Source organism: Anticarsia gemmatalis, chromosome 24 (assembly GCF_050436995.1).
Source record: "Anticarsia gemmatalis isolate Benzon Research Colony breed Stoneville strain chromosome 24, ilAntGemm2 primary, whole genome shotgun sequence".
Classification (NCBI taxonomy): Eukaryota; Metazoa; Arthropoda; class Insecta; order Lepidoptera; family Erebidae; genus Anticarsia; species Anticarsia gemmatalis.
In genome coordinates, this window is record NC_134768.1 from 6056716 (window position 1) to 6084166 (window position 27451).

The following is a 27451-nucleotide window of genomic DNA, read 5'->3' on the forward strand; positions in this document are numbered from 1 at the left end:
ATGTTTTTTAAACAAAAATCTCACGCGGCCTAAACTTAAGCAACAAAGCAGTTGGTCAATGCGATATCAGATAATCAAAAAGTTATTCTACCTGTCACCTGGTACCTATACAATTAAAACCTTTCTTGTACGACCTTGAACGACATAAACGATTTTATTATTATACCAAATAATAACGTCATATCTCAAATCTAGACTTCTTTCCTAACCATTGTACGAAAATCAGGAGTACCTCAGGGGAGCACAATAGGGCCTTATCTATTCGTATAGCATACTTCAATCCGCCGATAAAGATTTCTTCAGAGAAAGGTACGACGATAAATAATACGACAATACACGATGTTTTTGTTGAACTAAATTTCTATAGGGATACGTCATTTTCTAATGTTGAATGACAGTCATTGTACGTTGACGAATTTTTATTACGGTAGAAATATCTATCGATATTTTAAATGTACAAGTTGGTATGGAATTTGTAGGTATGTTTCGTTTTTATACCAAAGGACTGATCGATATGGTTTTAGACCATATCGTAAGATAGACCTAAAAATAACACGAGTGTAGCCACGTGTAATATTATAACATAAAACCTAGACAGTTCCTAAGTTACAGAAAAATCTTTTTTAGATCAAAGAACCCTAAAGTAATTTTGAAGTTCGCAATCTAAATTCGCGTGTAGAATTTGAAATTTGTTTAACTTTTTCAGTAGGAATTTTTGAAGAAAATTTTGACCTTTGATCAAAAGTTGTTTGACCAGAGGGTAATAAATTTTAGTGGTTTCGTAACCAATAAAGTTTAACAATCTCAAATAATTTGTCCATTTCATGAATACTAAATTGAAATATCGAACCAATCGTTTTGCGTGACTGCCATGACTGGTAAACGAAAGCATAAAAAGTATGCCTGAATTGAAATCTAGAACTTTCAGGACATTAATATAGATTTCATATTTAATGTCTTCATAACTAGGAAATATCAGTTACTTGTTCGTAGAAATATCTAGAACGGTAAAGTACAATTGAACGCATATTTTGAAATATATTGCTTCGATACTGAGAAACTAAGAGTCCTGGATGATTTCTAGTGAATCATACTAGAAGAAGAAAATATTTTATTACATACTCTTCTGTAAAATGATATTTATAATAAAAAATAAAGTTATTGAGGATATTTGCCATAAAGTTGTTTTAACAGCGATATAGACGTTCAATATTGTATTACTTAAAAGCCAAGCTCTATTAAACTTTGCGGGTACGCAAACTATTTTGAGCTCACATTACCAAAGAGTACTGATGTACTAATTTGTATGAAAACCAACAAAAATCTCAATTTTCTAAAGATAAACTGAACAATACAGCAGGCGATCCATATAATGGAACAATCTATTTTTAGCGGCCTACTCAAACGGGGACAAACGGAGGTAAACCATGAATATTGATTCAAGATCCAAGTACAGACCACTTTAACAATCAGAGATGACCCTTACTCGGATAGAAGCAAGGGGAGGTATAGATTAGAGCGTTCTGTTGTAATCTAGAAGCGGTACAATTAATGTGATGAGTCAAAAAAGTTATGTTCTTTGTCCCTTATAACATTTCTAAGATTGAAACGAATATGATGAGTCCTAAACTTTAACTCCACATGTTGAATATACAATATTACAGGAATTTATGCAAGTCAGCTAACAACCACGGTTTATGTAATCTGTGTCAAAACGCCTTGATTTAATTTTTTTAGGTTAAGGTCCAAACAATCAAAGCTACGTAAAAATATAAAAATATGTCTATATTATTATACAATAACGTATCATATTAAATATATTATACGTCTAATATGTATTCACCTCGGAATATTTGCTACTAAAAGCCACTGTCAGTCATAATTTAAAACTTGTATGTATGAGAACAAAAAATACCTTTTTGATAAGTAACAAGGGTCCCATTGAAGCTTAGGCCAAAGTCTTTATTTATTCAAAAGTTTTCCAATATTTTCCTTTTCTTGTCACCAACATCTGCTGTTTGGATTACTTCATGAAAAAACAACAGATTGCTTAGAGTTGGGTCTTCGAAGTTTTATGGCAAAAAGCGTGATACAAAATGATCGGTTTGAAATTTTGTAAAGTAATTTGTATCTGTCTTGCAAACCTGGGTAATAGAAAAGGAGCTATCAGACAAATAATGCGCGTAAATTTTGTAAACAAAAATCTTTGAATATGGCATCATATTCAAAGATTTTGTATGGTAAGATTAAGTAAGATATAAAATAATTTGTTCATAAAAAAATGTAAATAGTTAAGTCTTCCAAATTGTTTTCAAAAATAAATGTTTTTTACACAAAATTGCAAAAAATAGACATTACATTTTTTTATACAAAACAAAACTACATTGTGTTTCATAAATATAATGCTACATATTTTTGTACAATTCTTAATTCACTAACACTCTATAACAAAAACCACATAATAATATCCAACGGGAAACACGAACCACTAAGTACAATTCGCCCCATAGTCCGGCCTCATTACGTAGGGTCCGAGAGGAAAATTGCCATAATCATCACGCCGGACCACCGCAGGTTGGTTATCGCATACCATTAGTTCGCAGGTGGACCTCACCCGTTACGATGCCGCAGCGATAAGACGAGGGCTCTATTGAAAAGTGAAAATCATGAGCCGGATAACTTTTCGGGTGAAATCTTAGTTAGTTTTAGTAAAGAAAAGAATTTATACTTAGAATTTTGTAAAATTTCGTTGGGTATTTCTTAATGTTTTGTTTTAAAGTTCACTTTTTGCTAAATTTATAAACATTAAAACTTGTTTTATGCGATTTCGTTGCAACGTATTAATTAACCGAATGATAAAAATATGATAATGAGCTGTTTCTTGATCATCGGTCGGTATACGTCCACGGCTGAACTTATTAGGCTTTCTTTCTCAATAGCTGTTCTCATTTAACATGCCATTACTAAATAGATGAGATTATTAAATAAACTAACATTCCAAATTTCAGTTAGTAAACATAATATAAACGCAATCGCATAACCTAGCATTGTAAAAATATACGAAAGGGCAATCATCACTAAGAAAGATTCAAAGCCTATCAAAAGGCAAACTATAAGCAACAAATTCACTGACACCGTCTGACTAAAGTATAGACAAGCTTGAATAAATTGTCACACTCATCGCGCGTCGATTTTTCGTATATATCTTACTTAAGCAACGAGTCCATAAGCCCCTTTTTCATGGTACGGGAAAATGTCGGAGCTATTCAGTTAGTTTAATAGAGTATGAGGAAAATTCGTGATAGATTGACTCTGTACGGCAGTGAAACATCAAGTGACGTGTATTTTTTTGGATTACGTTGAATATTTTAATGGTTCGTGGCGTATTGGTTGGGTTAAGTGATCGGTTTATGGAATGTCTTTTTATCTTGCTTGTATACTGTACAAGCAAGATAAAAAGGGACTGCCCAAGATATATTTTTTACTAGCTGACCCGCGCAACTTCGCTTGCGTCACATAAGAGAATCATAATTTTCCCCGTTTTTGTAACATTTTTCACTGGTACTCTGCTCCTATTGATCGTAGCGTGATGATATAGAGCCTATAGCCTTCCTCGATAAATGGGCTATCTAACACTGAAAGAATTTTTCAAATCGGACCAGTAGTTCCCGAGATTAGCGCGTTCAAACAAACAAACAAACAAACAAACAAACAAACTCTTCAGCTTTATTATATTAGTATAGATTTAATATAATACAATGGCCCTCTTGTTCTGGCTATAATATATTGCAAAAGACGAACAAATACAATTTATCTGCATACATGTAACCGTTGACGTCGCTATATGCAACGTACCGAAATATCAAACAAAGATCAAGAGAACTGCGCTACATCTCTTCGAATTGTCCTGTTATAGTAATTAACGCGTAGAATATGTAAATTTAAAAGTTTAGTAATTACTAGTTACTATTAAACTATTGAATACATGTTAGGTATTTCTTTAACCCATTGCTGTCCCACAGCTGGGCAAATGTCTCCTCCCGAACAAAGCCTGCGTCGTTTTTCTAAACTAAATATGGACCTAACCCCTCAGTTATATTTATGTTTAGTTTAGAAGTATCTATTCCAATTTAACCTTCCTACACATCCAATTTATTTGTCATACATTCCATGAAATAAACAAAAATACTTACACAATCTATATTACAGTATCCAATCAGTTTCGGTAATTGATATCATCAGAACTGCCAAGTCGATTCAACTTCCGTACCGATATATCGAGAAAAAAACAATTTTCTTCGAGAAGAATCGATTAAAATCACCCCACAACTCGGCCTAACTTCATCTTGGGAAGTTTTGCGTTTCCACACACATTCCGTACAGTATAAGTATAGACAGGCAATAATTTCGCGATAAAAGTTGTAACCAAAAAGTTATAAGTGGACATCTGTATTGATAGAAATTGGTAATAGGAAGCATATGTTTCAATGGTTAGGTATTTTCCTATCCATTACTATAACATAAGCGGTATTTTGTTCTAATTCTACGTGATTGATTACAACATCGCTTCGAAAAGTAATTTTACTGGTGTTCTGCCTGATACTTGTCATTTAGGCAGGTAAACCATCCGGCTATCAATACTTCATACAAGAAGTGTGATATTCACAAAAAGTGTTATAGTCACCCAGGAAAATTGATCTATTTTATTTCAGTTAATAAGTTTCACATGGCTCTTTAATTTTGGTTACAGTTTGTAAGTTAAGTATAAACTGCAGTTGGGTTCTTAACAGTACATTTTTAAAGAGCCACTTCAATCGTTTCATAAAACATCTTACAACCATTACCGGTAATTGCATTAAATTACTGTAACTTTTCAAACCTGCAAGTCATTCTCGGACCACGCTCTTAGCCGTCTCGTTAGTAGCTTTAGCGCATATTTTTTTTACAATTTCTGAACGTTTTCAAGTCCACAATGTTTTTAATTCGTCACTCCTTTTGACGCTGCCACCTTTGGTGAGAATTTCTTTGAACCTCTCAGTAATTGTAGAGTAATTCAGTTTTGTTTTCTAGGAAATTATTTTTTATCAACCTGTAGGTGTGTCTTGGAATTAAATTTGATATTTTGCACAAGTAAAGATTTTTATTGAAACTGTAATTAACAGAGAAAATTGTTTGGTACTTACCTTTTCATTGCGCTGATTTTTAGTTACGAGATATTGAGATTTGAGATTACAGATTTTTCTTTTACAATAATGCAGTCGCCATTGATTATTATGTAACTATAGTTCGGAAGTTCGTAATAGGCTGACTGTATTAACTATGCTTTCATTAACAATTATACAACAGCTAAGCGAACAGCAGCTCAATTTTCTCCTACTATCGACTATCAACAACGAAAATTTATATGAAAATCTGATCAGCGCCTCTACCGGGCGTCGTAGAAACTATTTTGGCAGTACATTTTACCTGTCAAACTTTCGTTTCTCGACAGTACCGACTATAGGGAACTCCGATTCTGTGCAATTTTCTGTACAGTGTTTGACATTAAAAATGTACTGCAAAAATAGTTTCTACATACAATATTTAGTTATTGTAGTCGATATTACAAAAGGCAAAATTTACATTTTAGTGTGTAATCAATGTTGACTAATATAGAAAAACATGCGTTTAAATTATACATAATAATATATTGTATCTAATATTGCCGTTCATTTATGCAATTTATAAAGTTTAAAATCTCAAAATAAATTGTTTGTTAGTATTTTCTAATTAACGAGTGTCAGATTTCCTAGAAAGGGATCTAAAGGTAAGAATAGCCACGATTATCTAAGAAAAGCCGGTACTATTTACAAATAAAGAAGATAACAAGCTAGTTTGCCGTTGCATATAATTACTTGGGATATTTTAATCATCTATTTATTCTAAGTTCTGAGAAACGTCCCTAAGCTCAGAGCTATTGCTGTGGAATACTGTGAAGAGCATAATTCCATACTTTTCCAGAATCTATTTTTACTGAAAAATTGGATCTTATTAGAAGCTTTGCTTGCGAGTTAATCATAAAATGACAGATTTGAATAAATGCGTAATCATTTGACTCTAGATACGTTATTGCGTACGTTACGTTTCTTCTAAATATTAACTATTAAAATGCACTACTAGGTGATCAAGTTCTTAATTCGATTAAAGTAATCATCAGAAGGACGTCGACGTCTCGGCAGACCCAAGAAACGCTCTCGTGACGATCTTTGATAGTAATGGGACATACATATCAGGAGTTAGGGATGATTGGAAAAAAAATGGCGAGATTATAGCCCAGCAGTGGAACATTACAGGCTAACAAAAATCATATTCCTCATAAAAAGTTATGAACTAGTATCATTTTACTTTTGTTGTGTTAAGGTTTATTTTATTACCATTTATCTTTATCACTATGATATATGGCCGAGTGCAGCTAATCTGCCAGTTCAACTACCTGACACGACAAAGGTGTTCGTATCAAGGGACTCTATACCTACTTCAAAGTGGTAATTTTCCCACTAGTCTGCCTCTGTAGTTTGACTGCCTCCGTGGCGCAGTGGTCTAGGTCACCACGCCGATACCACTGCATCGGGAGGTCGTGGGTTCGATTCCCACACGGAGCAATTATTTGTGCTATCCACAAATAATTGTTTCGGGTCTGGTTGTCCTTCGTGTCCGTTGTTTGTATGTTTGTAAAAGTCTCCGCGACACAAGAGCAATTCTTAGTGCGGGAGTTGTCTTTTAAAAGAATAGAAATAGAATAGTCTAACCAAATTTTTTGTTGTCTGCAGGTAACTGCCTAGTCATCGCGGCAGTACTATGTTCATCAAAGCTGCGTAGTGTGACGAATCTTTTCATCGTGTCGTTAGCCGTCGCTGACTTGCTGGTCGGCGTCGCCGTGCTTCCATTCTCAGCCACTAGGGAGGTGTTTGAGGTGAGTGCATGTCGTTGTTTTACTGTGTATAGCTGTAAAATATTGCTGATTGGTTGTTTACAACTACAAGATTGTGATTTAAAGTTGTGGCAGTGGTAGGGACGTCTTAGGTGCGATTAACATCGCCTTACGATTGTTATCGAATCCTTATTCCTTACTTTAAGTTAGTAAATGTAATTTTTTTTTACTTGCTAGTCCTGCTGTTTGTCTAGTTAAATATTATTTTTAACAGTATACATAATAATATGCCTTTAACAATTAAATATGTAGGTATACGTATAGCACAATATAGTCGTTTTTGAATAGTAATGTGCCTACTTTATTCCCTGAATATCAATTTACTCGTATTACGATAAAACTGCATTTTTTCTTAATCATCAGAAAATAATTATATTTACGAGTAATAAGAAGAGATTCTCATACTTATACTTTCTCTATTATTATGTCTATAATCATAACTCGTACTCATTTAGGAAAGTTTAACAACATAATAATAAACACACGTATTTACGACAAAGTCAACTTATTCATAATTATCATAAACATTTAGTTCATTACCAAAGTTATAAACATACCCAAGAAACTCAGTCTTCATAAACAGAATTATCTTCATGAACTTTTACGATGACAGCCGAAGTACATGAAACTCAAATAATAAATGAACCCGACTGAGTCAAAATAAAAATGAAAATCAAATCATTTATTCAGTAGGTTTAATACTGACACTTATGATAGTCATTATAATGACTGAATCTACCAGTAGCTCGAAGAGCCTTGAGAAGAGCTAGCAAGAAACTCACGGCCACTCTTTTCAATCGCCAAAAGATTGACAATGTGGTTGATAGAATAACTGATCATGCAAGGGGCGATCATTCAACAATCAGTCCATATTCTTCTAAACAATAACAAAATGTACGCCCAAGACCCCATAGACTCAAGGTACTATCATTTTCAGTAATTAGAACCTTTAAGAGCTGCACCAGATGCTTCGGCCATAAAGCCTTCACTGACCACCAACAAACTTTCAACTTTAAAACATTAATTATTAAGTCGAATTTCCAATGACAAACACCCCAGTACCATTTTAACTGATTTTAAACTTTGTTCCCAAAGATATAGACGCTCATTTTCCATGTAATAAAACTCAAACTTCAATAGAAAGTAAGTAAATTTGAAATTTATGACTTGGAACTTAAGGTTTATTTTTGTTTGGACTATCTAGGTTGTGTTTTCAATGACGTTATTAGAGCGACGCCGTAAACGGCTATTTCTAGGCTTTTGCGTTTATTGAGGCTTAAAGAAGGTAAATATTTTAAAAGATGCCAGTTTATAATTAGAAATTTATGATAATAGAGTCAAAACAATGGGTTCGTGAAATTAATGGAACAGAAGGCATTTAACTGAATTAGCATAGTTTATGCAAAGTCAATGATGACGAATAGAAAATCAACTTTCAGCCATTTGGAATCTTTGGGATGTAGAAATAGTCACGGTATGTTTATGATGCTAAGCAATAAACCCTGTTAAGGCCTGTTATCAGAATTTTGTTAAAAGGACTTGTTTACACGAAATACAGAATATCAAATAAACTGAACTCATTTTATGATCAACACGTTGCCAAAGTGAAATACAGCATCTTTTTTATTAACCTTTTTCGGTGTCCCACTGCTTATCCAAGACCACTCGCTTGATTTTCCAGATCCCTAGGTTGATAGTTGCGTCTGTCCTTCCACCTAGGAAAGCTTCCAATTCATCCCAGCATCGGCGTTTAGGCCTTCCCCATAACTGCTGAAAATCAATTATTTCATATAGACCAGATATTAAAAAAGGAAATTCCAATTTAAAAATTCATTCATGTGTACGCACATTCAAAAGCTCGTTCGCATTACTACTACTAACTATTATCCTACATTTATCGTACTCTTGCAATTGACACAATGGCAGCCTCCGTGGCGCAGTGGTTTAGGTCGCCACGCCTATACCACTCTATCGGGAGGTCGTGGGTTCAATTCCCACACGGAGCAATTATTTGTGCGATCCACTAATACTCATTTCTGGTCTGGTTGTGCTTTGCGTCCGTTACAAGAAACAAAAGCAATTCTTAGTGCGGGAGTTGTGTAAAAAACAAAGAAAAAATGGTATTCCTTTTCTTAAAAAAAACATAAATAGAAAATCTTTCAAGCTAATTTAAAAATAGAGTCATCGTTAATAGACCTTTCAGTTTGGTGTGGTATGATCGATAGAATGACGTCATCGCTCTCACATTCATAACCGCGGCTTGAGTGCTTGTCGCCTTGACACTTCAACTTGACCTTAAGAATATCAATCTTGTGTTCGTGATTAGTAGGTTTGCACTTTTATGAAGGAAATAGTACTATAGGCGTATATTTTTTATTAAAACTACGATTTATTTCGGTTATGTATTGACACATATAAAGTCCCTTTTTTTTAATATTTATTTATTCTTCCTCTGGCACTTTTATCTGCTGTTAATGTGGTCGCGGTTGCCACTCCCGCATAGGCTTTTTCAGTTAATCATCTGCAATAGATGTATCCAGACCAATGATGATGATGAAAGTCTATAATATATACTAGGTACTAAAAGTCTTAAAATATACACGCAGATCCTTAAATAGTATGTGGTCAGATATGTGACGCATTTTCGACTGCCCCTATATGCTTAGTTTCAATTTTCAGATCGGGCAGAGTGTTTTTTTTTAATTTATTTATATTTAAATATATCCCAGAGTCTCGAAACATGGCATCACGCTACGACCAATAGGAGCAGAGTAACAGTAAAAAGTGTTCTAAAAACGTAGAAAACTCTGACCCATTCTTTCTTATGTGACGCAAGCGAAGTTGCGCGGGTCAGCTAGTGTTGAATATTCGCGACTTCGTTCGCCACTTGAATTTTCCCGGGAAATGCGTAATTTTCCCGGGGTAAAAAGTAGCCTATGTCCTTTCTCGGGTATCAAAATATCTCCATACCAAATTTCCTGCAAATTGGTTCAGTAGTTTAGGCGTGATTGAGTAGCAGACAGACAGACAGACAGACAGACAGAGTTACTTTCGCATTTATAATATTAGTATGGATATATCCCAGAGTCTCGAAACATGGCAATAGGCTTGCCAGCTATTACAAGGAGAAACTAACAGTATGTAAATGGCGACACGCGGGTATTATACACATATCTTTGAGTATAATAGGCGTGGCGTTAAGTACTATGTAAGTATAAAGTATTTGCTACTTTATTATGCTGCCCATAGTAAAGTTTGACCTTCATAAATCTATAACCGTAACATTTTATCTGTCTAGACTAGACTGAAGACGCGTCTAAAAAACTGCCTTTGCTAATGAAACCTGTTTGTTAAAAAGTAAGACTTTTATAAGTTTGCTTTAATTCAGAATTAAGTTCGTAAATGTATATATTTTAAGCGTATAGTTTCTAGGTTAAAACCCCATTGCGCGGAGATCCCGGTTTCAATTCCTACATGATGCAAATATTTTTGTCTGCATTTTGTACTTGTACGGTTTCTGTAGCTTGTATGTTTGTAAAGTCTCTTCGACACATAATTAATTTATACTAAGTGCAAAAAAATCTGCTCTGAGAATTAATCTAATCGAATTATTCTCGAATCTTCTTATCTGCTGTTTAATTACTCTTATTTTAAACGACAGAAATCTAAACTAAACTGATGATTCGAAAAAATGCTGAATGAATCTTTGCCTACACCCCATTGGATATTTAGGTCACGGTTAAAAAATCATCACGTTGTGAGTCTACACTGTCGGTATGTCTGTCTGTATGTATGTATGCTTGTACACACATCCGTTGCAATTTCCTACGTTTTTTCTCCGATAAACACGCTTCCTTTGTTCGATATGAGTGTTTACATCACGCTTGTACTCTTTTAAAGGGTTAAGCAGAAGCATATTACTTTGAACCTAATGTTTTATCGTTACTAATAACGCTATGTTAAAAAAATACGTTAAGGTTAAGCTACGTGAGATTAAAGTGGGTACCGAAGATCTTCAAAAGTATGAACAGTAATTTATTGGTTGCTAATTTAAGTATAAAGTTAGTTTAATGTTTTTTTTAAAGCAGCATTTTGGATGGTACTTTCTGATCCTCACTTCTGTTGCACTTCTTTTAATAGAGATTCTTTAAAAAGGCCTTCTTTTTTTTATTAATCACAAATCTGAACTACACGCCAAAAGGCTGGAGTGGCATAGTTTGGTACTAGCATGTTATTTGTGATCCGCAGATAATATTCCTTTTTAGTTCGGTTTTCTTTTATCGAGTTTGTATTTGAAACTAAGAATTTATTATTTGTTATGAATTTATTACAGCACATAATTATAAGAAATCTGCCTGGTGCCTAATGATTTTATAACAAACGAAGCTCATTGTCTATTCACAATAACGATAAAATGAACAAACAAATGCTTCTAAATAAACTTCTCGTGAAATTCTATCGGTTTTCAATCATTTGCTTACAATAATACATACTTCCAAATCATTCCGAATGATTGATTTCCAACACAAAATTTGAGCACTTCTAGGAACAATGGACGATACTGATCACATTTTTAACAAAGACTGGTTCTAAGAAAAGGAGATTGAAATATTAATCGAACTGTTTAGAAGTATGACGTTTGGCTTTTTGTCTGTTTTGATGATGAAGATCAAAAACAAGATTTAAAAGCACATCGTTGGTAGAACACCTGTTCAGTTGTTTATATACAGTTTTTTGACTATGCTTTTAGAATACAAACTCCTAATGATAATGTTTTTAGGCGCAAACTTAATGCTTATTGTTAAAAACTAGCCAAGTCAGAGCTAAGCATTCTATATATTCCATTTTGATATCAGTGCTTTTGTCCATGAAGTCTTCAACCGACTTTGCATTCTCTTTACCTTCAACATTTATGTTATTGATGTTATTAAACTCTCTATACAGATACACTCGTGATTGCCTACAGTCGTTACTATCGAGAACAGAATAGCCCGCTAGAGGCGCTGACCACATTTTCACACAAAATCGATAGCTAGTTTGTCGATAGTGGATAGTGTAAACTATGCCATATTCGTATAAAAACTAACCTTTAAAGAAACCAAAATTCAGTATCTCTTGTCATAAGCTGTTTTTTATCCAAAAACGTGTCAGAAAATCTCTCAATAAGTAAGTACAAAAGTTTGTAGAAAACGTAATCAGGAAATTGAAAAGTTAAGTAGCCTTCTTACTTTCTAATTATCAAATACTTCTCAACAAACTTAAATCAAACACACCGTAATTTTAAAGACTATTCTAAATCAAAGTAAACTTTGATGTTGGAGTTCAATGCCCTCGATTGCTAATTACTTTGAGAGTAGCGATTAGGATCTACTGTGGAGAGTAGTAGTATCTATATAGCTATACTTGGGCCATTACAAATATGCGAGCAACGTTACAATTAAGATAATCATAGGAATGCGACAATGTGTAAGTGTGAGTTAGGTTTCGATAAAATGACATGGCGTAGTTCGCACGTTTGCAATGGTCCGAATGAAGTCGAGTCGCTATCGAAAATGTTATTTGAAAATCTATTGTCATAGCTATTGATTGCCAAGTGCTCGATACGTCTAATCTGTTTTGAAAATCTGTAATCGCGCTGCAATATGTAACGTCCACTCTAATACATAAAAAAAAATCAGATTCTAGAACAAAACTATCTGTTTGTAAGCCTTGTACTGAAAACTACAGCGCCACCGATTTTGATAAAATTTGGTAAAGTGGTAGATATTGTTTCACAGAGCGACCAGTTATTATTTTCGAAAAACAAAACATTTGGATCCTTTAGTAACCCCAAGTGGTCGGAACCACGGCCAAAAGTTATATCAAAATCAATATGCCTCATCGAATATTTCCAAAGAAAAATCGTATTATCGGGTTAGAATAGTCAATATCGCGATGTAAGCGCCGGGGAGCCGCTGCTTCCCTGATTTATGTCAATATTTGAAGAATATTATACGTTGATACAAGAACGTAATATAAACATCTTTAAAGGTATTATATTTATGAAGGTGGTTATGAGATTTTATATCGTGTTAACTTCCTTTATCGGTTGCGGGTTAAGAAATTGATATATCGATATTTTTTGTAATGTATATTTTTATACAACACAATGGCTTTTCGAAGTTATGTGTGTATTAGAAATAATTATCACCTGCATGCCTAAAATTTACATTTATTGAGGGCATGCGAAGTCCCAAACCCGCACTTGGCCAGCGTGGTGGACTCAAGGCCTAATCCCTTCCCCTCGTTTGGGAGGAGACCCTTGCCCTGCAGTGGGGCAGAAATGGGTTAGAAAAAAAACTTTTTATAATTATTGTAGCTTGATGACGGTTTTGCTAGCATCAGTCGCAATGACTTGAATATTTTTTTAAATCTTTCCATACAAACTATGCAGAATTTTTACTTAGGTCAATTGATTATTTTTTACTATGGTTTTCATCTAAACAAATATAACTTTTAACTTAAATTAGCCAGTAGATAACCTTATTTTTCAATCAAGATTAAATAAAGCAAGTTACTTATGCAACAATGTATCATGTACGAAACAATGACTACGATAGTTGCGTTATGAATGCTGCCACAGTAAGGTACTTCTGATATTGCTCTGCTAACCTTCTAATACCACCATTCTTAAGATACTGATTGGTGAAAAGCCTAAGGTTGGAGTCTCATAAGTGGAGTAAGCCTGCATTATCCTACTCCTTGTAAGCTGACACAAGTGGGACTCGTACCTGTACTGTACTATAGCATATGTATTGATATTATAATATGTAATTTTCTACCTTACGTTATTTATACCACATTGAGGGGATTTTTGTGAAGATATTCTTACGGTTTAATATTATTGAAACTCTGTTGTCCGTCTGTTCATTTGTCTGTATGTCTGTCACCAGGCTATATATCATGAGCCATGATATTTTGTATTATTAACATATTATTATAACATTGATTACATACGGATTTACTTTAGTATTTTCAATGTCGACGCCATGTTACAATTGAAAGTTACACAGATTGCAAATGACCGTGTGTGAGCTGTCGAATGACTGAATGTGTTCTTTATTATTTACTAGCTGACCCGCGCAACTTCGCTTGCGTCACATAAGAGAGAATGCGTCATAATTTTCCCCGTTTTTGTAACATTTCTCGTTGCTACTCCGCTCCTATTCGTCGTAGCGTGATGATATATAGCCTATAACCTTCCTCGAAAAATAGGCTATCTAACACTGAAAGAATTTTTCAATTCGGACCAGTAGTTCCTGAGATTAGCGCGTTCAAACAAACAAACAAACTCTTCAGCTTTATAATATTAGTATAGATTCATTTAATTAACTCTTTATTTTCTTCTTGTCTAATATAAACAATTGACTAACTTATAGGCATTATGACTTACATACAAACGCACATCCAAGACCTTGGAATCCTTTTCAAGGTCTGGGATTTTTGAAACGAAAATGGACTTGAAAATGGTCATATACAAATCAAGGCGATAGACATTGTTTAAGAATGGAATAAATTCAAAGCTATAAAAATCTGTTACTAAGCCGATTATTTTAAAACGAATTCCACGTGGACAAAAGTTGATTGTGTTAATAAAGTTGATTGGTTCTCAGAATAACAAATCCATATTCGTTGGAAAAACGTGACAGTTTTTATTCCGGAGTTAATTCCATACACGTGGATATACAATGTAGCCACTTAAACAATTATTAGATTATCTGTTTGTGTTACAACTGGTGTACAAAGCGACTTGGCTTTGTGGCGGGGTTGGTAGCGTAGTGATCATGGTTGTGATAGTGGGTTCCATTCCCGAAGAACCTTTGGTCTTTGAAAATTTTACGATTAAAATTATTTCTCAATTGGAGTTATGTAACATGTCCGGAAGATGGCAATAGGCTTGCCTCCTATTACATGTGATTAACATTGTTAATAACGAACAGTGGGTAAGCTTCATACACCTCTGCTTTACTTTCAGGTATAACAGAATTGATATTATGTATGTATGTTTGCACAAAACGTATTTTTCGATACAGATAACGCACGCTTAACGCGCCTTATTATGTGGAATTCTAAACCAAAAACCTAAGCACACGTGTATAAATTATTTGGTACCGTAAATGTGCGTTTCTAGCACGTACAAAATAAAAAATAATAATATGTTAATACATATATTATTACAGTATAATTACTATATGCAAGACATGGCAATGCAGACACGCTATGACCGCGTTTAAATAAAAGTTGTGCTCACCGGTCGGTAAACTATCTGTGGGTTAAGCAACCATTGGCGCGGTCATTCTATAGATGGGTGACCGCATGGTGGTATTTGAACTGAGCGTGCTTCGAAGGACACGTAAAATGTCGGTCGCGGTTGTTGTCAATTAAGATAACAGTCGTTAAGCTATGTCAAAGGCTTCTCGGGCTGCTTGAACAACTTTGACACTAGGTTGATCACTAACCATATGATAGATCTCTATACTTCAATACACTCTGAGGTACTACTACACTACTTGAAGCAAATATATCCAGGACTGCTCAATGAATTAAGTACCTATTTTGGTATCTGTACTTTTGTCTGTGAAATCTGCAACCATCTGTGGATTTCATATAAACATATTTTATGTTTAATATTATAATGTAACGGGTCTTAATCGCGATTAAGACCCGTTACATTATAATATTATGTGTACAAGTCGCGACAGTTTAAAATCGTTAATATTTTATGTTTTGATGATATAACTTACGAAACTTGCCTATCCTTACTGCACCGTAAACTCTTAGAAAGTACGCCATATAAATGCACATATTTGGTGTTAACAATTCTGTCGGTTTTCTAAGGATTTATTTAGGCATATAATACCCGTCCGGATAAATTTTGATCTGGCCTGACGTATAGGAAGTTGGCAAATTAAATTGATAATGCAAGTTTATATTTATGAGAAAAAATGCGTATAAAGAGATTCCGAATAAATTCATATTAACTATCAATATTGCTTACATCACGTGTTTAGCTTGCAGTTTACCGCCTAATTCAATCTCACCTCAAATCTAAATAGATGCAATAAATAAACGATATTGTCTTATGAAAACACCATATCAGCAATTTCTTCCATGTAATATGGAAATAATTCCATAAATTTCCCACGGGGAAAGATTTTTCTGTGGAAAGCTGTGTAATGCCTGTACTCAGATTCTTTCCTTAAGATACAATTGAAATATGCCTGTCACATTTACAAACATTTCCATAAAAATACATTGTTATAAATTTTAATATACCTACTTACTTATTTAAGTTGAATACAGTTTTTCGTAACTTCACAATTTTCTAAATCTTTAAGATCCGGGTTCAATCTCCATATTAAGTGAAACTTTATTGGATTTTTCCTATCAATAAATACACAACGTCGGGATTTGGAAATGCGTTCTAAATAAAAAGGTCACCAGCTATACTATTCGGGCAAAAATACAACAGAATGCCGGGGATAAATTTAGTTTTAAGTTAGCAAAAATAGTACTTATACGTAATGTATGTTTATGTATGTAGTGTTGGTATAGTAGATGTGTTAGATTGTGAACTTTGATACTGTTGATTCCGTATTGAGTGATTGACATTGAACATACCTTACTATTAGGTTCTTTTGAAATTGCTTACAAGACAGTGGTTCCGAATTATTTCTTATCGTCTAGCAACTAGGCTATCATTGATAAACTTTAATTGAAAAATGTATCATCTTTTAGGAAATGCTATAGAAACTCATTAAAATTAAGTGTGTTTTTAATGTCTAACTGTTGATACATTGAAAATCGTCGTACTGCACTTAAATCCTTCTAAAAAATGTGTGATTATGTATTTCTAAAGTGACAAAATAATATTATGTATGAAAAAATCGTGAATCGATGCCACAAGAAGCTTTTAACGCAGTGTTCTTCAAAGTAAAAGACCATGACAATATACTAAATCCTATACGCACAGAGATCTCAATTTGCGTTCATACAAAAGCTCCTTATTGCTTTCAAAACGACTTTCATGTGGCATACAGTATCTACTATTTACTTTGTAAAAGATCACGGAAATAGTATTGATTTCTTTGCGGTAGAGATTTTTACTGAGCGTCTTTTCTTGAGGACGTTTTGTTTTACGTAACAGTATCGATAGGTAAAAGGAAAGTAGTGTGATTAATCATCACTACATTAAGTATTTGATTTTGTAGTGAAAAGTAGAAATGCATTACTAATTTAGAACCTATATTTTGTAATTCTTACAAAACTGATTCTGTCAATTGTTACTTAATTATTCGTGAGAATAAAGCTATGTGGAAATTGATAACTCGGTCCAAGCAATAGCTGTGTCTTTTTAAATAATATTGCACGTATATAAGTATATTTCTCAACTGTCTGTTTACAAAAGTATAAGGTCTACATAGTCTAGAATCAGATGTCGAAATATATTCTTGAACAAAACTAAGCCGAACAAAACATAACTGAATTTAATCACCCCAAAACACAAAGACAACTTTCTCAAGAGAACACTACCAAAAAATTGTCTCTTAACCCTTTCAAAACGAGCACAGAAGGGTGAGCACTACATACTCCTACATACCACTACATCATACATACTCCGTACATGTCATTTCGTATAATTTCCCCTCGTCATCATTTTGAATTTTCGAATATTGATATGTTTATTTAAACTAAAGCTAAACAAAGGCAGAACGAACATAACTAAGTTTACTACTGGTCGCAGTAGTCTAAATTCGACCAATGTATGTATGCGTATGTATGCGAGTATGTATGCGTGTCACAAGTGCTTATGTGTGAAATAATGTTTTTTTTATTAATTTAATGTACTTTAAAAGCATTAAATATCAACCCCAAAACTCAATAAAGTATTAACTCTCTCAAAAGAACACTATAAAAAAATTGTCTCAGTCTCTTAACCCTTTCAAAACGAGCACAGAAGGGTGAGCACTACATACCCCTACATACAACTACATCATAGTACTACATACTCCGTACATGTCATTTCGTATAATTTCCCCTTGTCATCGTTTTGAATTTCCTTCAGGATACGCACTCAATACACTCTTAACCTTTCTCTTGAGATGTTTCTTTTATTATTGCGTTCTTGCATTTTATATTTGATCAGATTTTCTTGCTATTTTTTGTAGAAAGAACGTTGGATTCATGTTAGTAGAAAGAACGTTGGATTCATGTTAGTTACATGAATCCAACGTGCTTTCTTTATTTTAAAGACAATTTTTTTTAAATATATGGCAAGATTTTGGTTACTATTGTGTTTCAAGCGATTAAATATTGGAAATGAAGCGTATTCTGAAACATTACTCGACAAAATCAAATGTGTCGATATCATAGGTACCTACAAATTGCATTGGGCTTAGAAATTTTTATTACAATTCTAAGTGGACATACATATTATTATCTACAATAATATATATATATATATATATATATATATATATATATATATATATATATATTATAACTAAGTATTCTGTACAACAATATAACATGTGTCACTTATTTTTTACACGCTTAAATATTCCTCAAATGCATAAAATAAGCTTCATTTCTACAAATCGAAAACTCGCAAATCGAACAGCAAATTCTAAAGTTGGTTGTCCCACGACTATTACGATAACTAAGTTCAGGTTGCAGACAGTAAGCGCAAATCCTCAGCCTCTTGCTATAACGGCTTACTGTTACGCTAATAGCTTTGAAACCTGATGTTCTACGGTTTGAGGTTATTAGTTGAGCACAAGTTTTGATAGTTCTAAGAATAACTCTTCAATTATCGCTCGGATTTTGTTAAAAACAAGCTGGTTACATTGATTGATCAGCATTTGATGATAATCTCTGAAATTAATATAGTTATTAACGTAGTATCTTCTGGTAGCAGTGTGTTTGTAGATATAAAAATAGAGACAAGATATTATTTCCCATTACTATCAGCAACCTAATATCAGGAACTTAATAGTTACAATGTATAATAGAATACGGGTTTTACGCGAACTCGCATTTTACCTTAAAATGCCTAACGTTTCGGCGCAGGTTGCACTCGCCGTGTTCGCAGGCCGACTGGAGCAGCGATGACAGAACTTCGTGTATATGTGGTGTATATGTTACTGTAAAAGCCCGAACTGTGGTAAATCCTAAGATTTTCCGGTAAAACCTAAGATTTACCAACTCTCAATGGTAAAAGTCCGAACAAGCCAGAGTTAAAAAACTTTGTTACGATTTATAAAAAAATCCTCCTTCATAACTATGTTTATAACTATTTCACGGTATAATTATATACTGTGACATAGTTATAAAGAAGGAGTTTTGGGCAAAGCGACATGGGTAGGTTAGGTTAGAATTAGAATTAGCGGGGCTCCGGCGACATCTCGATATCATCAAGTGAATATAGGTAAAAGTTCGAAATAAAAGAATTGTTAGGACTTTTACCATTGCGAGTTGGTAAATCTTAGGTTATACCGGAAAATCTTAGGATTTACCACCGTTCGGGCATTTACAGTAACATATACAATATAAAAAAAAAAGACGAATAGTTACAAATTTTGTGTAAAACCTGAGCAGTGCGATTAGTATTTTTCTAAAAAACTAAAGTTGTACTCGTTTCTTAATGGTACTAAGTGTAGGAAATTTTGCTACAAGTTTGAAATATTATATACAAACTCAGTAAATATTGTGTTATAAAAAATACACCCCAACTCTCCGAAGCCAAAAAACACCTCCCAAAAGGTTCTAATTCACAACATAACAGGCATACTTAAACCAGTATATAAAAGCAAATGTTCTCAATGATAGCTTTAACATTAAACAAAGGCTTCAAGCTCATTAGAACCGTTCTTAAATTACCATTAAAACCTCCGAGTTGTAGTTTGTAAAACGATACAGGGCTTCATGTTTCACTGTCTATTCAATTATGAAATTTTGTTTTACATTTAGTGGCAATTTCGAAAACAAGTTTCGAATTTATGTTCAATTGTTTTTGTTACGTGTTTTATTTTGGACAGTATTGGGACATATATTTTTATTAATAAACTTAGTTACAGCGTTTCCACGGACTCCGTGGCGCAGTGGTTCAGGTCACCACGCCATCGTGCGTTAATAGGCTTTGGGTTCGATTCCCACCCAGAGCAAATATTTCTGGTCTCCATAAATAGTTGTTTCGGCTCTAGTTGTAACTTGTGTCTGTTGTACATAACATACAATGTTTAAAGTCCCCGCGACACCAGAGCAATTCTTAGTTCGGGAGATGACTTTAAAAGAAAATAAATTGCTTGCGATTTAGGAGCCTTAGGTGATCGTTAAAAAAATAAACGTAATATATTATTAGTTTTAACTTTGTTAACTTGATAAACTATTGAATCATAAAGAAATGTTTAAAGAAAACTGCATGCTCGGATATTTTCTGAGAAAAAGCTGTCTGAAGTTTCTATTGGATACGATCTCAAGGTTAAACATGTGCATATTTTTTAACTGTCATATAGAGCAACAATATATTATAGATACAGTTTGATTATAATGTAATAAATACTCATAGCTTCTACAGGCTGGAACGTATTTTCAGCACGCATCAGAGGTTATGCATACGACGGTATTGCATGGTCGTATAATTTCTGCGTGTTCGCGAAATTCTGTGTTAAGAAAATTTTGATAAACGGATAAAAACTACTTTAAAAAAAAACAAAATACAGCCGAATTGAGAAACGCCTCCTTTTTTGAAGTCGGTTAATAATGCTTTTGCAAGACTGGCTCGAAATTGTTTTTATATAAACCGAAGTTATAACAAATAACCAAAGGATATTATAGAAGCTTTTGATTCCTGTTTCGAATTCCATGGAATTGAAACCCAACTCGAGGTACGTTGAATAGTAATTTCGTCAGTCTTTTTCCCGAAATTCCATCAAAAAGAGATACAAATCCAAAACAAGGGTATCTTGTTACATAGCTTCGAGTTTAGAACTGTAGCGCAATTATCTACAGTCGATACCAAACAGAGAGTTAGACATTTACCCTCGTATTCATAAAAACATATGAAGTTATGAAAGGCTTATAAAGTGTTTTGTTTCTTTCACTCCTTAGCAAGTGAAAGAGAGAAAACATATTATAGTGGTTGTTTAACTAAAATAGGTTAATAGTGTGTTTATGAATAAGAGGTTTAAGTCTACAGAAATATCAGTTCTTTCTGCACCCATTAGAGGCACTGATCAGGTTTTTATACAGTTCACACAATTCGGTCGTGTTAGTCCATAGTGGTCTTGTCCAAAAACTTAGTATAGAGTCTTGTATAAAAGGTTCGCGGCTGGCGGACGATGACACTATTGGACTTAACAAATTAGTGACCTGCAAGTTTATGCAGCTGAAAAAGTTTGGATAATATTTGATAGTCTCTTCTTTCTTTTTTTCTCTTAAAAAGGACAACTCCCGCACTAGGAATTGCTCTTGTGTCGCGGGGACTTTTACAAGCATGCAAACAATGAACACAAAGTACAACAAGACCCGAAACAATTATTTGTGGATCGAACAAATAATTGTCCCGTGTGGGAAGCAAACCCACGACCTCCCGACGCAATCGTAGCAGCGTGGTGACCTATTAGTCAAATCCAAATAAATCATACCTGTACCTCAATTCTCTACCACTATCGACTACCGACAACCGACCTGTCATCGAGAAATTTTGTATGAAAATCTGATTAGCGCCTCGTACATGCTAAATGTCAAAATTTCGATACTCGACAGTACCGACTGTACAGAATCGCGCTACTGTTAAGACTCTCTACTTAGTAGTCGGGCTATAGAAAATCGCCACCCAGTTGTAGGACCCATCGACAACCGAGGCGTAATCTCTAGTCAAGCGAATAATCTGACAGCAGTACAGTTTCGGATTGATACGGCTTTGTGTGGTCAATGGTCAGTGTGATTCTGTTTAGTTACGTGTTAATTATGTGGTGTCTGATTGATTCATTATTATTGTTCGCTTTACTTAACTTGTGAAGGATATTTGATACTATCACGTCGTATTGACAAAAAACTTCTAACAGCAAAATAATGTTAGTTGCAAAATAATTGGTAGCTTTTTTAAACACATGAACAGCACCAATACCTGTGTTTGTATCGCAATTTCCTGCACTCTGCACTATTCCTTTCGTATCAACTGTGTATTTATACACAGTTGATAATTCTTACACACTTTTATTTAAAAGTGTGTAAGATATTCTATTAATAAAAATAAGTATTATAAATAATCTAATCTTTTATGTTTTTATTTAGAAGACGAGCGTATTTTTTTTTCCTTTCCTTACCTAGAGTGTACCCTAGTAGAAAGATCGCTTAGTAATCAACTAACAAAGACGTTACCAAATATTCAGTTAATGCAGTAAAATTAGTTGGGTATCAAATTACACCTTTTCCCTTTTGGTTTAATATTACGTAGATAATTATCTATACTAATATTATAAAGCTGAAGAGTTTGTTTGAACGCGCAAATCTCAGGAACTACTGGCCCGATTTGAAAAAATTCAGTGTTAGATAGCCCATTTCTCGAGGAAGGCTATAGATTATATATCATCACGCTACGACCAATAGGAGCAGAGTACCAGTAAACAATGTTAAAATGCGGGGAAAATTTAGACCCATTCTCTCTTATGTTACGCAAGCGAAGTTGCGCGGGTCAGCTAGTAATGTATAAATACGGATATACAATATGTACGTGTAGAAACTGTCCACCCAAAATTCAATTTACTACACACCATAACACTATATAATATTAAATCCTATGGGGTGCAATTTATAGCGAACACAAATAGCATTAAAGGATCACACACAAGTTACTATCAAACTCAAAGGGGTAGTGCATACCCTTATAAACTAGTCTTATTGCTTATGCATGTTTTGTTGTTTGTCGTATGGTTAGTGGTCAACCTAGTGTCAAAGTTGTTCAAGCCGCCGGAGAGGCCTTTGACGTGGCTTAACGACTGTTATCTTAGTAGACAACAACCGGGACCGACTTTTAACGTGCCCTCCGAAGCGCGGAGACGCCCAGTTCAAATACCACTATGCGGTCTCCCATCTATGGAATGACCGCGCCAATGGTTGATCGATGAGCGCAACTGGGTTTGGGCGCCTCATAGTGTAAGTCATTAATATCCCAATGTTGGGCAAGGTTCTCTTTTTAGAATAAGGGGCTAGGCTTTGAGTCCACCACGATTGCCAAGTACGGGACTTTACATTCCTTCGAGATCTAAAAAACGAACTTTTAGGCAAACAAGTTTCATCGCGATGTTTTCTTCACCGTAAGGACGAGTAAAAAATATTTCTAACTAGCGCTCTAGTCCGCTCTTGCCTCGCCCGGTATGACAAAATATTTTGGACTATTATAAAAATAAACTTTTCTAAGTATTTGCTCTACCTATTGAGGAAAACTGATAATCTCGGAAAAACAATAATCTATTTTGTACATTTGAAGTTTATCCCTTAAGTTATCGAACAGACAGACAGAGGAACTTTATTACATAAAACTTATTATTAATGTAGTCATCATTACTTAGCCTTTCTTCCAAACTATGTTCGAGTCGGCTTCGAGTCTCACGGGATGCAGCTGAATACCAGTGTTTTACATGGAGCGACTGCCTATCTGACCTCCACAGCCCAGTTACCAGGCATATAACACGATACCCTTCGGTAAGACTGGTTGTCATACTTTCAAGCTTCTGACTACTGTTATCGACTGTCAAAGATCTTCGAAATTGAGAGCCGGGACCCACAATTTAACGTGCCTTCCAAAACACGGAAGAACTCGATATATATGAGATGGTCACCCATCCATAGAACAAGCTCGGCAAGCGTGGCTTAACCTTGGAGATCGATCTGCGCGACTGTTTTTAATTATGTAGTGATAGAAATAAAACTTCGAAAAGTCATAGTTGTCTTAAGATCGATGTCTCGACCACTTGCGTGAAAGGTTTAGACCACTCACCTATTATTTATGCATAGCGTTTAAATACCCTCGTTTATCATAGTTACTGTTTAATGCATAGAACATCTAAGGGTTCAGATTGATCTTGGGATTCCGCTACAAGTGATGGATGGACACGGTTTGAATTTGATTTACGGAGGTTGTGCTCTTGAAATTGTGTTTCAGTTATTAGTTTAGACTTTTGACCTTGTATACCAGTTTCTTATTAGGAGATAAAACTTATTAGGCATCATAAGTGACTTAAATGAATCTATAATCTTTGAAGTGTTAGCACTGCGTTGAGCTTTCCTTGATGAATTAATCCGTGTGATTGATCAAAAAATTTTCAATCTTAATTAACTCGTAAATTACTTATTTCATGAGAAAAAAAATCTGTGAAAAAAAAAGGTATCCTCACATAGAATTATTTTGCCACAGTTTTTTTTAATCAATCAATTCTCAAAAACTTTTACATTTATAATAATAGTAGGATAGGATTATTTATTATTATTAGCTATTAGTTTAATTTTTATTTGAGTAAAAGCAATACATATTCTATACTAATATAATAAAGCTGAAGAGTTTGTATGTTAGTTTGAACGCGCTAATCTCAGGAACTACTGGTCCGAATTAAAGATTTTTTTATTGTTGGATAGCCTGTATATTGAGGAAGGCTATAGGCTTTATATCATCACGCTACGACCAATAGGAGCAAAGTACCAGTGAAAAATGTTACAAAAACGATTAGATTTCTAGGCATGTTCTACCCTATGTCTTAAAATAACTTTCAATATAGCCCTAAAACATAATACATTATTGTAATATAGATCTCCCACAAAATAATATTGTACGAAGACATTTCGTATTAGCAATAGATCACAAGGCTCTGGAGATTACAAGACTTAAAACTCAACCTGTAAACGTAAACAGAATGAAGAATTTCCCAAGAGAGAGAGTATACGTCTAACGGTATTGAGTTTTTGTCGATACTCTAACCAAATTTGATGAAAGACCTTGAATAAATATGTTAGGAATTAGAAACTAACTTCTATTTTTCTTTATATTGTAGACGTATCTATTTTATAGTGCTTTTTCAATTTACAAGGACTTACATTTCCTTAATATTGAAAGTCTTTAGCCTACCATTGAAGAAAGAAGAGACTGTCTTAACAGATTTTGAGAATATCTAATTGTCAACCTAGATTTTAAATACCACTATAATATTTCATAGATCTATGAGTTGAATATAGATTTAAATCTGTAAAGCCTTATTGAAACATCGCTAAAACGAATGCACTTTTAAGAATGTATATCTCAATTATCTCAAACTCATTCCATTCTCGTCATGATTACACATTTAGTTATTTTATAGAATTGAAGCATGTTGATAAATTATTCACTCCATTTATAATAAAAAGTAGTTAGGTAACTCGATGACTCTCTAACAAATGCTTCACGATTATCTACAAAACCTTGCTCCAGTTATTACCTGAGGTTAAATAACAGAATTATGAATATAAAGCCTATCGCAAAGTCCGCCATCCGGTTACGAGTTCCCGCTGTTTGCCGACGTGATAAGCTAAACCACGGATGTTTAATAACCTAGATACAACACACCCGCACTCAGATAAAAATACTTTATATTTTTAATCGACTTCGAAAATAAACAGGTTTTCAAATTTACTGTTTTTTTTTTGTATAAAGTATAATAGAATACGGGAATTATCACGAACACGCATTTTACCTTAAAATGCCTAACGTTTTGGCGCAGATTGCACTCGCTGTTAGGCATTTTAAGGTAAAATGCGTGTTTGCGTTAATTCCCGAATTCTATTATACATTAAACATGCAACGCGAGAGTTTAAAAGTTATGATTGTTTTTGTATGTTTGTGACGCGATATTTGCGTCATCTTTGGACGGATACTCAAAGCTCTATCATCTTTGACAGATGCACAATAAAAAATCGTTTTTAAAATTGCGATGAAATAGAGTCGAGAGTATTTGAAAATCTTTATTCAATTCCTTATGAATTACCTATTACTGGTTCTTTTGATGACTTATATCAATAGCGACCTAAACCTGATATCGCTTAAAAACTCGGAAAATTATTATTTATATCAAAAACAATAAACTTAATTATACCATTCTTTAGTAAGGGGATGTAACGACAATGTAATCTGCGTCTTTTTTTATTTCTTTTAGCCTTTTAAGGAACGTTTTGTTGCTATATTCAGCTCAGAAAGTTAAACGACAAGTACTATCTAGACTTACTCAATATCTGTGAGCTAAGCGCATACTGTTTCCATTCATTTCAGTGCCATTATGATAATTAGAATGTATGTGTAGTGTTTGAACTAAAGCCTTCTTTTGTCGTGATATTCTATTTGAGGCAATCGTTGAACGTTTAATATTTCCTTTTGTGGATTTAGTTTGGATTTATTTGAGAAATATTTATTAAAATAGGCTACGTAGGCTATGGCCTCTCTTATAGTAGTAGTAGTAGGCTACGATTCCAATATAAATGTACTCATGAAATTTTTATTAAACTTTTCATCAAGCGAACAGGTTCTTAACACATAACCTGTCAATGCTTTGAAATTATATATTGGATAGTCTGGCGAGCAAAAATCGGCACATACTATACATAAAAAACGGTCGAAAAATCCTGAGTTTAACTGATTGAGCTTTCGCAATGTTAATTAAAACAATGTATAATAATACTAATTGTATTAATTTAAAGGATTCTTGCTGTTCGTTTATCGGAGATATATGCAAAATATTTGATTATAGGCGAAAATTTATGCAAAATATGTACAAATATAACCTACACTACAATCCCTTAAAAATAGTTACAAGATTACAAACTAACTCTACTAACCTATACGTATAGGTACTCAATACACCTGTGAACTAGCGTGTGTTATTCAACGCACGGCGAAGGATTAATTAATACGACAGTGTGCACAGGAGCATGCTATCTGTACAATCTTATAGTACATCAACACACGGTCTTTGAGATACTGACTCTCTAAGATTAGATTACTAGTTGGGTTGGAAGTGAACCTGAATGTCCTGTGTGTATTTCTGTAGCTCTTCTCTTCCACTATTGACTAGCGACAAACCGGCTAGCTATCGAGAACTTTTTTATGAACATCTCGTCAGCGCCTCTAACGGGCGTCGTAGGAACTATTTTGGCAGTACATTTTAAATGTCAAACTTTCGAATCGAAATTAAGATCTTGCTCTTGCTTGGAAATGTTGTTAAAAATGTATTAAAGCATAGCGTAAGTTACCAAAATATGTTATTGTAGAAATTGCATTACAATGCTTTTGTGAAATAATGACATCACTATAAATATCTGAACGGCTCAGTCAAACACAAAAATAGCTTAGACTTCATTCATAATGTTTTGTATGATGAAAAATCAAACATTAAGTAGTAACGTAGTTCTTTGAAACCC

General features: G+C 34.0%; 1 protein-coding gene across 4 annotated transcripts in view; it reads left to right on the forward strand.

Annotated features, from left to right (window-relative positions):
- The window catches only part of Oamb (Octopamine receptor in mushroom bodies), a 163142-nt gene that overhangs the window by 110939 nt on the left and 24752 nt on the right, over window positions 1–27451 (forward strand). For all 4 annotated transcript variants that reach the window (XM_076130610.1, XM_076130612.1, XM_076130611.1 and 1 more), the window contains exon 4: window positions 6810–6952. In XM_076130610.1, the coding sequence (XP_075986725.1) occupies window positions 6810–6952 (143 nt within the window). The remainder of the gene's footprint in view (window positions 1–6809; window positions 6953–27451) is intronic.